At 50.3% G+C, this 14,584-nt stretch overlaps 2 protein-coding genes across 2 annotated transcripts in view; one reads left to right on the forward strand and one right to left on the reverse strand.

The window, feature by feature from the left end:
• CCDC61 (coiled-coil domain containing 61) overlaps positions 1-9,476 on the forward strand; it is a 20,079-nt gene extending 10,603 nt beyond the window's left edge. Inside the window, exons 4-14 of the mRNA XM_012811170.2 lie at positions 1,422-1,579; positions 2,651-2,812; positions 6,114-6,327; positions 6,419-6,501; positions 7,199-7,371; positions 7,466-7,541; positions 7,922-8,067; positions 8,148-8,226; positions 8,400-8,454; positions 8,951-9,023; positions 9,162-9,476. Of these exons, the coding sequence (XP_012666624.1) occupies positions 1,422-1,579; positions 2,651-2,812; positions 6,114-6,327; positions 6,419-6,501; positions 7,199-7,371; positions 7,466-7,541; positions 7,922-8,067; positions 8,148-8,226; positions 8,400-8,454; positions 8,951-9,023; positions 9,162-9,259 (1,317 nt within the window). The 3' untranslated portion in view covers positions 9,260-9,476. The remainder of the gene's footprint in view (positions 1-1,421; positions 1,580-2,650; positions 2,813-6,113; positions 6,328-6,418; positions 6,502-7,198; positions 7,372-7,465; positions 7,542-7,921; positions 8,068-8,147; positions 8,227-8,399; positions 8,455-8,950; positions 9,024-9,161) is intronic.
• Positions 9,477-10,017: 541 nt separating this feature from the next.
• PGLYRP1 (peptidoglycan recognition protein 1) lies at positions 10,018-14,007 on the reverse strand. Its single transcript, XM_003799605.3, has 3 exons — positions 13,721-14,007; positions 10,788-10,909; positions 10,018-10,260 (listed from the first exon to the last, which is right to left on the reverse strand). The coding sequence occupies exons 1-3, from the start codon at positions 14,005-14,007 to the stop codon at positions 10,082-10,084; spliced, it is 588 nt and encodes a 195-aa protein (XP_003799653.1). The 3' UTR covers positions 10,018-10,081.
• Positions 14,008-14,584: the final 577 nt, after the last annotated feature.

Consider the following 14,584-nt stretch of genomic DNA (forward strand, 5'->3'; position numbering starts at 1 on the left):
GGCCCGGGCTGGGGATTCGAGCCCGCCACCTTAGGTGTATATGGCTGGCGCCTTAGCTGCTTGAGCCACAGGCGCCGAGCCCAATGGTAGTTTCTTAAAGGTTAGTTGGAATATAGAATCTGAAGCCTCATCAATTAAGTTTTTGTTTTTGCTACTTAAGTTCCATTGACATATCTTGTGCTTTGTGTGGATCTTTGAAGCCTGTGTGTGATTTACTAACATGCATTGGTCCCTTGGAAAATACTGGTTCACTGAGTTGTGCAGCTCTTCCAAATGTTGGCAAATTTCCTTATACAGGGTGTCCATAAAGTTTGTGTGCAATAGAAAATTCCACACTATTTTAAATTATACACAAACTTGATGGCCACCCTGTATGATATCAGGGAGTCACATTTGTTAATATCCTTTCTGATCTCACCACGAAAGTCTTTGACCATTGGGAAGTTGTCACACACACAGTAGAAGATAAAAATTTTCCGAAAGTCTAATTCTAATTTAAGTTTAAAGCTTGAATTTTATCATTGGCAACAAATCCCATTAGCTGTTTTTCTTGAAGTGACAGGCTCACTTTGTTTATTTTTGAGAAAATGCCTGCCAAATATTCAAGTCTGAATAACCCTAGTTTTGTCTGTCAGTTGTTCTTTCAAGTAAAAATAGCATTCTGTGAAAAAGTGGCTAATTTAGTTCAAAGCTCAGTTGCACAAGCACTTTCCTGAGGCCAATACCATGCTTTGGTATGCAGCCTAAGTCCTTTAATGTGTACTTGGCATTTTGTTGCACAGAATAGTAAAGAGATGTGTACTCAAGGGTTGAAACTCAACAAAATTAGTAGTTTTTACTGCTTTCTCAAAAACATTACTAGATTTCATTTCCTGTGTTTTATTTATTTATTTATTTATTTATGCACTTATTTGTTCATTTCTCCCTCCTCCCCAACCCCCACTGAGACCATATGGCAGTGAGGAATACAATGACTACTAGTACCATTTGGTGCCAGTGGCTTGATTCCTGCTAAGGTGCCAGCAGTTTTTCCCACCATTAATTTTGTACCATTAGTGCGAATGTCACCACAGTGATAAAGCCAAATGATGTCTTATATTATGTTTGTCTTATGTTAGGATTTTAATGATTGTCTTTGTATTATTATGAAAATAGTTTTGACCTCATGGACTCCTTGAAAGGCTTTCCGGGATTCCCCAGGGGTCTGCAGACAGACCTTGGGAGGGTCAGAGGTCTCAGCTGTCCCCCAGGGCTGAGCGTTTAAGTTCTTTCCAGTTCCTCCCTCTGGGAAGTCCTTGCGCCAGCCCCTAGGACAGAACCATCTTGACCATCAGCCTTAGTGGAGGAAAGCCTAGCCATCGCAGAGGAAGGGGTGTAGTTATGTTGGGTCCTGTGGCACCTCCTTTCTTCTTCTCCGACAGAGCAGTGAGTCAGTCACCTTAGACTTGCTGACCTACACAGACCTGGAGTCCCTGCGGAACCGCAAGATGGGGGGCCGTTCAGGCCCCACGGCCCCCAGATCGGCTCAGCTCAATTCCAAGCGGTACCTGATCCTCATCTACTCTGTGGAATTTGACAGGTGGGGAAAAGGGGTAGAATGTAAACCCTGGCTGGTGGGCAGGATGGGAGAGGATGTGGCTAGATTTCAGGAATCCCTGGCACCCAGGACAAGGTGGGGATGTTGTTTAAGCCTTTCCTTTGGAATCTTCTCATGTTGGAGTTAGTATCATTTAATATTGTGTTGGCCACAAGTGACAGAATAACCATTGCTGGTGCCTTATGGAAATAAGTTTATCACATAAGATGATGTCTAGGTAGGTGGCTTCTACTTAACAGTTCCATTAGGAACTCAGGCTCCTTATGTTTTATTTAGTTTTTTCCTTTGTCATCCTTAATGTGTTCACTTTTGACTTCATCTTTATCTCTTCATGATCACAAAATAGCTGCTGGGCCTCCAAACATTGCTTCTATATCAAGGCAGGAAGAAGGGGGACAAGGCTGTGTTTGCTAATTGCATCTGCTGTTTTTATCAGGAAAAAAAAAAGTATTCCCAGAAGACTCTCAGCAGATATCCTATAATACCTGGCTAGAAGCAGTCCCATGCAAGGGATGCTGAGAAAATTAATATCTGGCGTTCTAGCCTTTATAGTGGAAGACAGCATGGGAGTTGGGACTGGCTGTTGGGTAGCTGGATAACAGTGTCTGTCCCATGTGTTAGTAGCTCCTGGATTTTTAGTGGGAAGTTATGGATACGCTGTGAATGGCAGTTAGTTAATCAAGGTGCTCTACGTTTCCCTAGCCAAGTGCTACCAAGGTCAGGCCAACCAGAATCTCCTACTGTGGAATCTGAATTAGGATTGTGTTTAGCTGCACATAACATAATACCAGCATCTCCTCACCAGCAGTGTAGGACAAATAAGTTAATTCAGATTGCACTAGGGCTGTTTATTCCAGTGGTCCCAAAATTGCTATGTAAGAAGCTCTTAGGAGTGGTGACTGTTGCAAGGGGCCTGGTGGCAGGGAGAGGCTCTCAGAAGGTGAGGTTTTTGGGATTGTCTTTTTCATACTCTATGATTTTCAGAGTCTAGTAGTTATCCTTGAGTGGATTCTTGGCCTCTGAGATGTCATGATTCTGATCTTCCCTCCTCAGGATTCACTACCCACTGCCCCTCCCGTACCAGGGCAAGCCAGACCCTGTGGTCCTGCAGGGCATCATTCGCTCACTGAAGGAAGAGCTGGGCCGCCTACGAGGGCTGAATGGCCCAGACACTCGGGACAGCCGGGAGACTGAGATCTGGCACCTGCGGGAGCAGTAAGTTTTGGAGGGATAGGGGACTAAGGTAGGATGGGGCATGTCCCATTGTGCACTTTGAGGCTCTCATGCTTGGCACCATCGGGAGGACAGCTGTGTTTCATCTGCCATGTGTTTATTCTAAGCCCCTCTGTGCCTGCCTTATCCTAGGTGGTGCTGGGGACCAAGATTATTCTGGTTGTGCCCTGCTGTGGCTCCCAGTCCAGTGATTGGTACAGATCTGTTTGAAGACAGTGAAGGCTCAGAATGGTGGGCAGGGGGATTCCAGAGGGAGAGCCTGGACCTGCCTGGTAAGGGAGGAGTGTTCTTAGCACAGGGAACAGCATGTCAAAGACAGGGTAGGAGGTCACGCTATGTTCATTTGAATCTACCTTCACTGGGGCCTCATGCTGGCTAGCATCCCATGCTCTGTCCCTCCCATGGTACCCAGCCCAGGGCAGGTGGATGTTAGTCATATAACCATCTGAGTCTATCACTGCAGACTTGATGGGGGAGGCAGGTAAGGGAGACTGTGCTGTGGGGGCTGTAACAGGATCCTGATGGGGTATTAGGGTGGGTCAGGCAAAGGGGCCAGGCACTGCATGAGGGAAGAGTTTTGGGGGCAGAGGGAACGGCATGTGTAAAGTCCTTGTGTTAAGTGGGAATGTGGTAAGAACAAGTGGACTGAAAGAATGAAGAAGTGAAGAAAGCAAAGGTTTTTGGTATTTTTTTTCATTTCTGCCACATGCTTTAGGCTTGTGGAGGAGCAGAATTGAGGACGAGTCTCTACCTGGAGGGGGCCTGACTTTGGAGAGGACTAATAAGCTGGGGTTTTTTTTTTTTTTTTGAGACAGAGTCTCACTATGTTGCCCTTGGTAGAGTGCTATGGCGTCATAGCTCATGGCAACTTGAAACTCTTAGGCTAAAGCGATTCTCTTACCTTAGCCTCCCAAGTAGCTGGGATTACAGGCACCCTCCATAACGCCTGGCTATGTTTCGGTTGCAGTTGTCATTGTTGCTTAGCAGGCCTGGGCTGGGCTCGAATCCACTACCCTCAGTGTATGTAGCTGGCATCCTACTCACTGAGCTACGGGAGCTGAGCCACTAACAGTGTTTTTTAGTAATAATAATTATACCAGCAGATAATTTTTATTGAGCATTTAACTGTGTTCCAGGGACTCTCTCAGTGCTTTATGATTGAATTCATTCTATCCTCACAACTACCTATGAAGTAGGCACTATCAACCCCACTTTACAGGAAACTGAGGCCCAAAGAAGTTAGGAAACTTGCCCTAGGTCACACAGTTAGTAATAAGGCCAGTGTTGACCTTAAATCCAGGCAGCCAGTGCCACTCTACCTTTTTTCCACAGCCATTCTGCTATTAGTGGTGGCTGCCAGCCTAGGACAGAGCCCTAAGTGCTGACATGGAAGACCAGCCCTCCCTCCTCCCAGGAATGGGAGCTGATGGGGCAGGGAAACTCTGTGGGTCTTCCTGGAGGAGCTTGGCTGCGCACTGGTGGGCTGAGGGGTAGGAAAGCCACAGTGGGGAGGCCAAAGTGGGAAGCAGAATAGTCTTCACTTTCAGTTCATCCTCAGGATCTGTGTGTGTGTGTGTGTGTTTTCCCAGCCTAGCCACAAGGTGACACCCTCTGCCTTTAGGACTTACCTGCAGAACTGGAGAGGGTGACTGTGTGTTTCCCAGGATAGCCACAAGGTGGCACGCTTTGCCTTTAGGACCCACCTACAAAACTTGAGAGATCCCACTGTTAAGATTTATTCATTCATTTGGCCAACATTTATTGAGTTCAAACTATATGCCAGACACACTGCCCAGCACTAGTTAATGTTTATTATGCCAGACTTGGTCTAAGCACTCTTCAGAGATTTTCACAACCTTACAGGTAGGTATGATTATTATCATCCCTTTTCACAGATGAGAAGAGATGGACTGAGGCCCAGAGATGTGAAATTAAATTGCCCCAAGTTCCCTCAGCTTGTTAATAAGTGGAGTAGAGTTGAATACAGGGAGCCTGGGCATGAAGCCCGGGTTCCTAAACATTGAACCAGACATATGGAGACTCTGTCTTCAGAAAGGTGGGGACCCAGGGAGAAAACAGATAATCACACTGATAAATGACAGCTTTACTGTAGTGGGTGCTAGGAAGGAAATGTGCAGAAAGCCAGGAGGGCAGAGAACACTGTGACAGGCAGGTTTCCCTGGATGAGTGGAGTCATTCCTGCCAGGAGGAGAAAGAGAGAGAGTGTTTTGGAAGAAGGAGGGAACTGCATTCGCAGTTGGAGCCCTGTGGGACAGGGAAGTAGGAGGAGAAGAGGGGAGAAGTTAGCTGGGCAGGGGCCCAAGGGGAAGCTCTTGAGAGACTATAGGGAAATCGCAGAGTTTTAGAATGATTTATTAGGAAAAATTCCAAGCACACTGAAAAGTAGCCAGGAGGGTAACATGCATGTACTTGTCCTCCAGCTTTTCTTTTTTTGAGATGGTCCCACTCTGTCACCCAGGTTGGAGCACAGTGGCACAATCATAGCTTTCTGCAGCCTCCAACTCCTGGGCTCCAGCCAGCCTCCTGCCTCAGCCTTCTGAGTAGATGGGACTACAAGCATGCACTACCACACCTGGCTAATTTTTTCTTATTTTTTGTAGAGACGGAGTCTTGCTGTATTGTTTAGTATTCCAGCTTAATCAGTTACCCACATTTTGCCCATCTTGTCTGATCTATTTGCCCTTCCCCCAAGAAGCAAATCCCAGACTTTTATCCCCTCTGCAAATGCTTCAGTATGTATCTTTCACATGTAAGGACATTAAAAACAAGCACCATTATCACATCCAACAAAATTAACAAAAATTCTATAATGTCATCTGATGACCTCACAATTGTCTTTTTGTAATTGGTTTGTTTGAATTAATATTCTAGGTCAATATGTATGGCTGTACATTGCAGTTTGTTGATGTGTTTCTTAAATCTCTTTTAGTTTACATCCTTCCCCCTCCACTTTTCATCTTTTTTGTGGAAGAAACCAGGTTGTTTGTCCTGTAGAGTTTCGCAGTCTAGATTTTGCTGATTTTTGCAGTATGATGTTTAACATCTTGCTCTGTCCCCTATTCCAGTGAAGTGGTGGCTAAACCTATAGACTCAATCTATTTGGAATCAGATTTTTGGCAAGACACCTTCCTCGGTGGTGCCGGGTGCTTCTGACAGTCAGGTGGTGTTGAAATGGGCGAGTTCAGTGATTGAGAGCTGTCAGGAGGGAGGATGATGAGGCCCTGCTCTCTCTCCATCTCAGTCTTTCTTCCCCTGTCTCTAGGGTGTCGCGCTTGGCATCTGAGAAGCGTGAGCTGGAGTCCCAGCTGGGCCGATCGCGGGAGGAGGCTCTGGCTGGGCGGGCGGCGCGCCAGGAGGCCGAGGCACTGCGGGGACTCGTACGGGGCCTGGAGTTGGAGTTGCGGCAAGAACGTGGCCTCGGGCACAGGGCTGTGGGTCCCCGCCGCAGCCAGGACTGCCGCCGCCTGGCTAAGGAGGTGAGGGAAAGGGGCGGCCGCTGGGAGCGGCCGGTCCGGCTTAGGCCTCAGCTTCAGTCTGGACCTCGGCACCCCTTTCCCCTCCTGGCAGCTAGAGGAGGTGAAGGCATCAGAGCGGAGCCTGCGCTCACGGCTGAAGACACTGAACAGCGAGCTGGCCCTTTACAAAAGGGGGTGAGAGGCGCGTCTTGGAGTGGGCGGGAACTGCGGGTGGGTTGGGACAGACAGACCGGGCCTAAACGAGGGTGGAGTCTGAGGACATGTGGGTGGGACCCGAGCAGGATGGGGGCGGGCACAGCCTGAGGCGGGCGGGGCCTAGTAGACGGGTGGAGCTTAGGGAGAGATTCTGAATACTGTAAGGTACCATAGTTAGAAATAGTGGACTGGTGCGACAGAGTGACACTCTGGCTCAGGGGGAAAAATTATATATATATATACACACACATACACAGATATATAAAAAAATAGTGGACTTGGCCTGTGGGTAGGTTTGGGTGCGGCCTTCAGGAGGCAGGGCCTGAAGAGAGGGACTGGGAAAGGGGCGGGCCTGAGGTTCATGAGTGGAAAGGGTACAGCAGCAGATGGGGATCAGGGTGTTGTTGGTTGAAATTTATTGGTGTGGGTGGCGGAAAGGTTTCTAGGGGGCTGTGGGAGACCTCGGGAAGAAAGGTCTGGTGAAGGGACTATGTTGAAAGGATGTAGGGAGATGACTGGATATTTTGGTGGGGCAGGTATATGAGATAGTTTTGAGCGAGGGTGTGCATGTCTAGGAGTTGTTTGGAGATGAGAGTTCAAATAAAGTGTGGTAAGTTGGGGAAGAGGCTTGTGATTGAGGTCCAGGCTAGAAGGAAACTGACAGCTGGTTCTATAGTCCCAGGGGACGAACTCCGCCAGTGGTGCAGCCACTAGCCCGGGAGGACCAGGCTTCATCCCACGAGCGCTCCACCTCTCGTGGCCGTGGTGCTACTCGATCTTCATCCCGGGAGAGTGGCCGCGGAAGCCGGGGTCGGGGCCGTCCTTCCCGCTCCTCACCCTCACCCACAGGTCTGTACCTGTTCTGCCCCCTGCCCTGCCTGAGGAGACATGGAGCCTGTGACCCCAGTTTCCTCTTTTCTCGAATTTTCCCACCTTATTCTAGGTGGTCGTGCTCTCCGTTTTGACCCCACAGCTTTTGTGAAAGCCAAGGAAAAGAAGCAGAGAGAGATCAAGATGAAGTTAGTGCACATTCCCCTTCACCTGCCTTATCGCCAGCCCAGTATTCGGTTCCCTGACCTCTGCCTGCTTTTTCGCTATCTGGCAGAGTCCCTCATTTCCCTCTTCCTTCCATCTGTTTCCATAATCTGTGACCTGCTCCATTATTCCCTCCCCACACCCTGCTTGCTTCTCCCCAGAGCCCACCTCCTCTGCTGACCCTTGCTGGCTCTGTTTTCTTGTCTCACCCCCACCTTTCTGTGTCCCCGCATGCTTTATCCCCTCCCAGGCCCCATGATCTCACTTGAGTCACAGGTTCTGGCTGTGACCCACAGGGGTACAGCAATGCCCTTCCCCACATTAGTTTGGCGCACAGACAGGTGTCTCCTTTCCCCTTTCTTAGGCAACAGCAGCAGCAGCGGAACCGATTGGGCAGTGGAGGAAGTGGAGAAGGTCCGTCTATCTCATGGTCTCGCCACACTCGGCCCTCTGCTGCCATGACTGGCCGAGGGGATGCAGCTAACCGCTCCCGAAACCGCAGCTCCTCGGGTAATCAGGTTGAGCTGGGGGCTGGTGGGTGGGGTGGGTTGGGGGGGTGCAGGAGGTTCACACTCTCCCCCTCCCTCCAGTGGACAGTTTCCGCAGCCGCTGCTCCTCCGCCAGCTCCTGTAGTGAGTTTGAGGATTTCTCAGAGTCGCTCTCCAGAGGGTAAAACTTGGACTGGGAGAAAGGACTAACTTGAAGGGGTATCTGGGAGACTGAAAATAATGTTTTGCAGGGAAATTGGGTAATGGGGGCTGGGGAATTTGAAACTACAAAGAAGGCAAGGTGGGCGAAACCAAAGACTCCCCACCATTGGTCCTTGGTCACTCCCTTCTCAGCATTCGTCGCCGTCGGAAGCCTCCTAGCCCCACACCCTGGAATGGGTCCAATGTGGTGAGTGTCTTTGCTCAGGCCTTGGAGGATGAAGGGGTAGCATTAAACCACTGGAATCTAGCTGTCCCCATTTCCTATGATTCCATCTTGGGGATCATGCTGCCGGGGGGACTCTGATATGCCTATTGAAACAGGGTGTTTTGAGAAGGAAGGATTGAAGGAACTATGAGGGGCACCATGATCCCATTTAAGGGTCTGGCTTCAGATTGTCAAGTCTTAAAACTTGGTTTCTCTTACTACCTCTATCACTCAAGGCAATTTATTGGCCTTTCTGTATCTTGGTTTCTTTATTGGTTAAATGAGAATGGTAATAGTGTCACTTCAGAGAGCTCTTGTGAGGACACAAGGAGGTTATTTTCCATATAGTGAGTGTTGAGTTAGGTGTCAGGCCTTATTTTTTTCTGAGGTCCTTAGGTCCAGAATTTCTGGTGAGATTTTAGGGGGCAGAAATAGAGGGAGGGTACCTGACCCTCTTTCCTGACTTCCCCATCACCAGAAGTCTACCCCCTTGGAACGCAACCACCATCAGAGGCGCCTGGCCAACTCAGGTGGCTGGGTCCCCATCAAAGGTGAGCCTGCGACTCCACATCTCTCCCACACAACCAGAACCCATTGGGATGGTGATGAGGGCACTGGTAATTGGATCCAGCAGCTCCCTGTGGCTTCAGTCCCCTCACAGCCCTCCAAACCCATGCCTACTCTCATAGAGTACAGCTCAGACCACCAGGCAGCTGACATGGCTGAAATTGATGCCCGCCTGAAGGCCTTGCAGGAATACATGAACCGACTGGACACGCGGTCGTGACTGTGGAGAGGGGGTACTGCCCCTCCATTCTCCAGCCACTGCTGGGTATGGTGTGGTGGGTGGGCCAGGGTAGCCTTCCAGTCCCCCCCCAGGCCCCACCCCTCCTGGTGCTCCTGGGGTCTAGGATATGAGAGGCCCTGACCTCCTCCTCTCCCTAGGCAAGGCATGCTGGGAGGGAGGATATGTGCATTTTGTAAATAAACATTTGCTTTTGGGACCCCCTCAGCTTATGACTGAAGGGTGAAGGTGGAGTGGGGAGAGAGGGAAATTGGGCAGTGCAATTGGGACCTGAGTATATTTCTGGGCATGTCTTGTGACTGGGAAGCATATTGGGGTTCAAGCTCAAGAAAAACTACCACATTCTCAAAGCAATGCAAGAGGGGACCTGGGGGGTGAGAGTGAGCATCTGTTCCCAAAGGAGTCCAAACAGATTGTTCACAGGATGTCTTTGGCTGTGTGGTGGGAAAGGGTGGCTGGCAGCACGGTTCACTGTCTGGGCGGACCCCAGCTGCTGCCAGTGGGTATCCAGGCTGACCTGGTGCTAACTCCTGGGCTCTGACCTGAGATCTCTGGATTCTGAGCTGTGATGTTGCTTTCAAGCTGGGATCTCTGGGGTCTTGGTTTAGGGTCGGGGCCTCTGGATTCCGAGCACCAGAGAGAAGAGTGTTGGGAAGAGAGGGGGGATGGCCACAGTCTAGTTGGAGGGAGGAAGAGAGGGGAGACACCCACAGGAATACAGTTTGAGCTATGCCTTTACTGGAGGAGGAGGCAGTGGGATTTCTGGCCATGGGTGGAGAGGAACACTGTGTGAACAGTAGGCCCTCACTCACGGTAGTGAGGCCAATTCCGGATGGCTTCATAGAGCTGGTCTCCTGGAGAGAGCGTTTGCTGCACATCACGGTGTCCTTTGACCTCATATTTGGGGCTCAGGGCTCCCTGAGCCACCCCGCAGGCCAGCAGACTTTGGGCTGCCCGGAGGGCCCGGGCTCGGGGCAACCGCTCTGGGGGAGATAGAGACAGGAGTGAGGCTGGGGCTTACTAGGAGGGCACAGGTAGTGTAGGGTAGTGGGTACAATCAAGGGCTCTGAGCTAGACTTAGCCTCTTTGTGCCTCAGTTTCCTCATCCATGAAAGGGGAGAATTATGGTACTCACCTTCCCACATTTTACCTGTTGGGTAGGTCAAATGCATTTTTTTTTTTTAAACCCACAGAATAGCACAGCAGAGTAAACCCTTAGCAAGTATTGGTTTGTCCAAGTGATTATTGCTTTATTTTCTCTCATTTGTCCCCAGATCTCTGGGTCCTACCTACAAAAGTAGCTGATGTTTGCCAGGCACTTCTTAGATGCTATGGATTGGCCTGAGAATTTTTATATCAACAAATCCCCACTCTCTCCTTGTGGTTGAAAATGGAGGAAATGAGGCTCAGAAAATGGAGCAACTTGCCTCTCAACCACAAGCTACCATGTTATACCACTGCCTTGCCCCTTGTGAAACCCCCTATCTCTACTGGCTGGACAGTTACTTACCCATGTAGTTGCCCATGAAGGTGATGCCAATGGATATGGGGTTCCAGGTGGGACCCGTATGGTCGCCCTTGATGTTCCAACCCCGGCCCTCATACACAAGCCCGTCTTCTCCAATCAGGAAGCTGCTCAGGAAGGTGGGGGCTGAATGAGTGAGTGAGGACTTTCTGGGAGAGGACTTCACCCCCTTTTTCCCTCAACTTGCACCACCCCCATTCATGCCGTGAACACATAATTTCCCTCCCATTCTCCTCCCCTTATTTTCCACAGTAGTGATGACTGGGCTATTTATCGAGCCCATGCTACATACCACGCACAGCCCTCCACATACTTTTTTCATTTGCACAACAAGGTGGGGAGGTCAACACCACTCCCATTTTATATAAAGAATCAGAGTGGTGGAGTCAGCTCTCCGCAGTCAGGATGGTCAGGGGTGAGCTGGGCTTTTCACCCAGGTCTCCTGGGTGAGATTCCCACCCACATGATCTCATTCCTTGCTCTTTCCTGCCTTCCTGGAGGATTTGTCGAACTCTTGCTTTGCTGACTCCTTATACAACAACTCTCTGAGGTAGGTACTGTTCTTATGCCCATTTTAAGCTTAGAAGACAGACACTCAGAAAGTGACATGATTTCCACAAGGTCCCCAAAGACTCCTGCTTCTCAGAACTCCGTTCTCACCCAGGCTGCTTCCTGCCCTCAGGGCTCAGTTGGGCAACAGAATCGGGGACTCAAGGTTGGGATCACAACCAGATACAGACCCTAGAGCCCTAGCTTTTGCCTCTTTTGAGGTTTCCAATCTTGGCAGTGGATTCTTAAGACTCAGCATATCTTGATTGAGTCTGACTTGGCACACTGGAGTTAACTAGATGATCTTAGAGCTACACTGTCTGCTGACTTAGCTCTCTGGCTCACAGGGTTATTGATGATGCACAGAATGTGGGAATCTCTGAATTTTGAGTCATAAATGTGCTGCTTAGGAGGCCAGGTCACGGAATCTACCTCTGCAGAGACTAGAAACACCATTGTGGTGCCAGCTGCTGGGACCAGGCTGGTTATAGCCCTGGCACGTTCCCTGCCCCTGGCACAGGGAATTGGTGCTTTGTTTCCGTTTGTTACATCAGTGCATCTAAGTTAAATCTCAACCACCAAAAAAATAAAAATAAAACCTTCAACCACCATATGGTCAAGAAAGAGCCTCATTTACAGGTGAAGAAACAGGTTCAGAGAGAAGCTGACATGACAAGGAAAAGGGATTCAGAACATTAGAATCAAGCTCTGAATCCTGAAAGCTGAGAAACAGACTTAAGTCTGCTTTACTATAGGTGATTTAGGCCAGAGGATGCAGAGCCAGGTCACATCTTCATTCAAGGGAACACTCATAATCTGCACACCTGACTTGGAAACAAAACCTTGAAGTTGGAGGCTTAGAGTGATAAAATCTTTAAGCTGGAAGAGCTGGGGATAACACATGGAGGCTTCTAGAAGTCTTGAGTAGGGTCTCCTGAAGCGTCTTGTAGGGGTGGGGCCTGGGGATCTCCAGGTGCACCGGATGATTCTGGGGTTTCCCAAGGTCGAGCTTGGAGGGGTCATAGTTTCCTCTCATTGTGGGAACCTTGCACTGGACATGTCTGTTACATGGGAGAGGGAGCTGGTGGACACAACCCAAAAGCTGATCTAACGCCTCCAGGCTCTGTTTCTGCTCTCATTCCTGTAGTCTCTTCTGCCCACAGCAGCCAGGGGTCCTCATGCTGAAGCCAGTCTGGACTCCATATGTTCAGAGTCCTCACTGTGTCCCACAGGCACTATAGGATCTGGCGCTTACTGGCCGGTTTCCTTTCCACTTCCCTGCTGTGTCCTGCACTGCTTGCCCCTCTCCCCACCCCCCAACCCCCATCCTGGGACCAACTCAAAGGCAGTCTCAGGGAGGCCTTCCCTTACCCCACAAGTCTGGTTGCAGTTTTAAGGCCACCCTCCCCACCTTGTTCCTTTTACCCATCCCTGTCACCATCTGAACTCATCTTGCTGACTTGAGTTGTTCCTCACCTGTTTCTCCATGTTGGTCTTTCACCCATGCAGGGTCAGAGTTGCCCTGTTCACATCTCTGTACCAGCATCCCACATGCTACCTGGCATACAGCAGGTGCCTGATATCGGCAGCTTGTGTCTTTGTGGGCTGCTTTTACCTGCCAGTCAGTGTCTTAAGTGCTTTGCATGTATTGGCTTGCTTAATGAACAGCCTGGTCACATTCCCATGGATTTTGCAGAGCAGGAAGCTGAAGCTGAGAGGACTTGCCTCAGTCAGCAATAAGCTGAGCTGATGCTGGGATTGGCCCGGTGCACAATCAGCCTAGTTTACTACCTCCTCAACAGAAGCAACACCCTTATGGAGGAGCTCTTTCATGATGTGTAGCAGACCTCTGAGTGTATGAGTCAAAGCCCGCCCCTTCCTCCAGGATCAGGGTTTGGGCTACCCCGTTCCTCTTTTTCTTTTTCTTATTTATTTATTTGAATCAGAGTCTCACTCTATTGACCTGGGTAGAGTGCTGTGGTGTCATCATAGCTCATAGCATCAATAGCTCAATGTCTTGGGCTCAGGCATCCTGCTGCCTCAGCCTACAATGCCAGGCTAGTTTTTCTGTTTTTAGTAGAGATGGGGTCTCACTGTTGCTCAGGCTGGTCTTGAACTAGTGAGCTCAGATAATCCGCCCATCTCAGCCTCCTAAAGTGCTACTTACAGGTATGAGCCATTGGGCTGTCCTTTCCCCCTCCTTACAGCGTCTCTGTGCTGCCTGCACCTGCTCAGCCCTATATGGTAACCCCAGAAGAGACGGAGATGCCCTCAAAGTTGAGTAAGTTGCCAGGTGGCTGCAGCATTGGGTAGCGAACCCGGTCCCATTGGCTGGCGCCTGTACCCATTTGCCTCCCCTTGGCACTCACTTGTAGCCCACGTCGCACCAGCCCAGCGTCCGGGCGTGGTAGTGCTGTACATTCTGGGCCTGCTGCTGACACGAGTCCGGGGCGTTGCAGGTACTACCCGCTGTGTGCGACACCACCACGTAGCGCACCGGCAGGTTCAGGCGCTGGGCACACTCCGACGCTGCGGCCCCCCACTCGTTGCGCGGCACAATGGGGCTGCAGCAGGATGGGGCTTCTGTCTTCTGAGCTGCTCCGAGTGCCAGGAGGACCAAGAGGGCCCAGGCGAGCAGCGCTTGGTGGCGGGACATGGCGGCCAGAGTACGCAGAAAACTCTAGGAGAGCGCCCCAACTGGGCCACTTTAATCTGCCTGGGTGGAGCTGCGGGAGTCTTGCTTCACACCCTGGCGGGACTTCCCCTGCTGATGACCCAGGACCCCCGACCTTCGCTTCCCTAATACGGCAGAGCCAGAACAGGATGCGGTGTAGACTTGGGTCAGGTGGGGAGAGGGTTCAACCGGAAGGGACGCAGTTGGCCCTGTGGTTTCTGAAGACCCAGGGCTTGGATCCCTGCTCTGTTTTGCATCTGCCCTCAGTGGGGCATTGGACAACTCAACAGGAACTTATGCCAGAGTGAGAGGCCCAGGACGTTGACACATCTCCTTCCTGCAAAGACTGAGGTAACAAAAGTGCCAGCTTTTAAAATACATCCTTTTCCCAGGTCCAAGCCTGATATCACTTATTCCTTGTGCTAAACTGGAGAGAGGTAACAGGAAGCCCATTTCACAGCTGAATAAACTGAGGCTGGGAGAGGGGAAGTCAGTGCTGAGACATGGGGGTGTGTGGAGCTTGTTGGTCCAGAGCCTAAGTTCAGAGCCAGGTGCCTGC

Source organism: Otolemur garnettii, unplaced genomic scaffold (assembly GCF_000181295.1).
Source record: "Otolemur garnettii isolate 467f Iridium unplaced genomic scaffold, OtoGar3 scaffold00152, whole genome shotgun sequence".
In the NCBI taxonomy this organism is placed as follows: domain Eukaryota; kingdom Metazoa; phylum Chordata; class Mammalia; order Primates; family Galagidae; genus Otolemur; species Otolemur garnettii.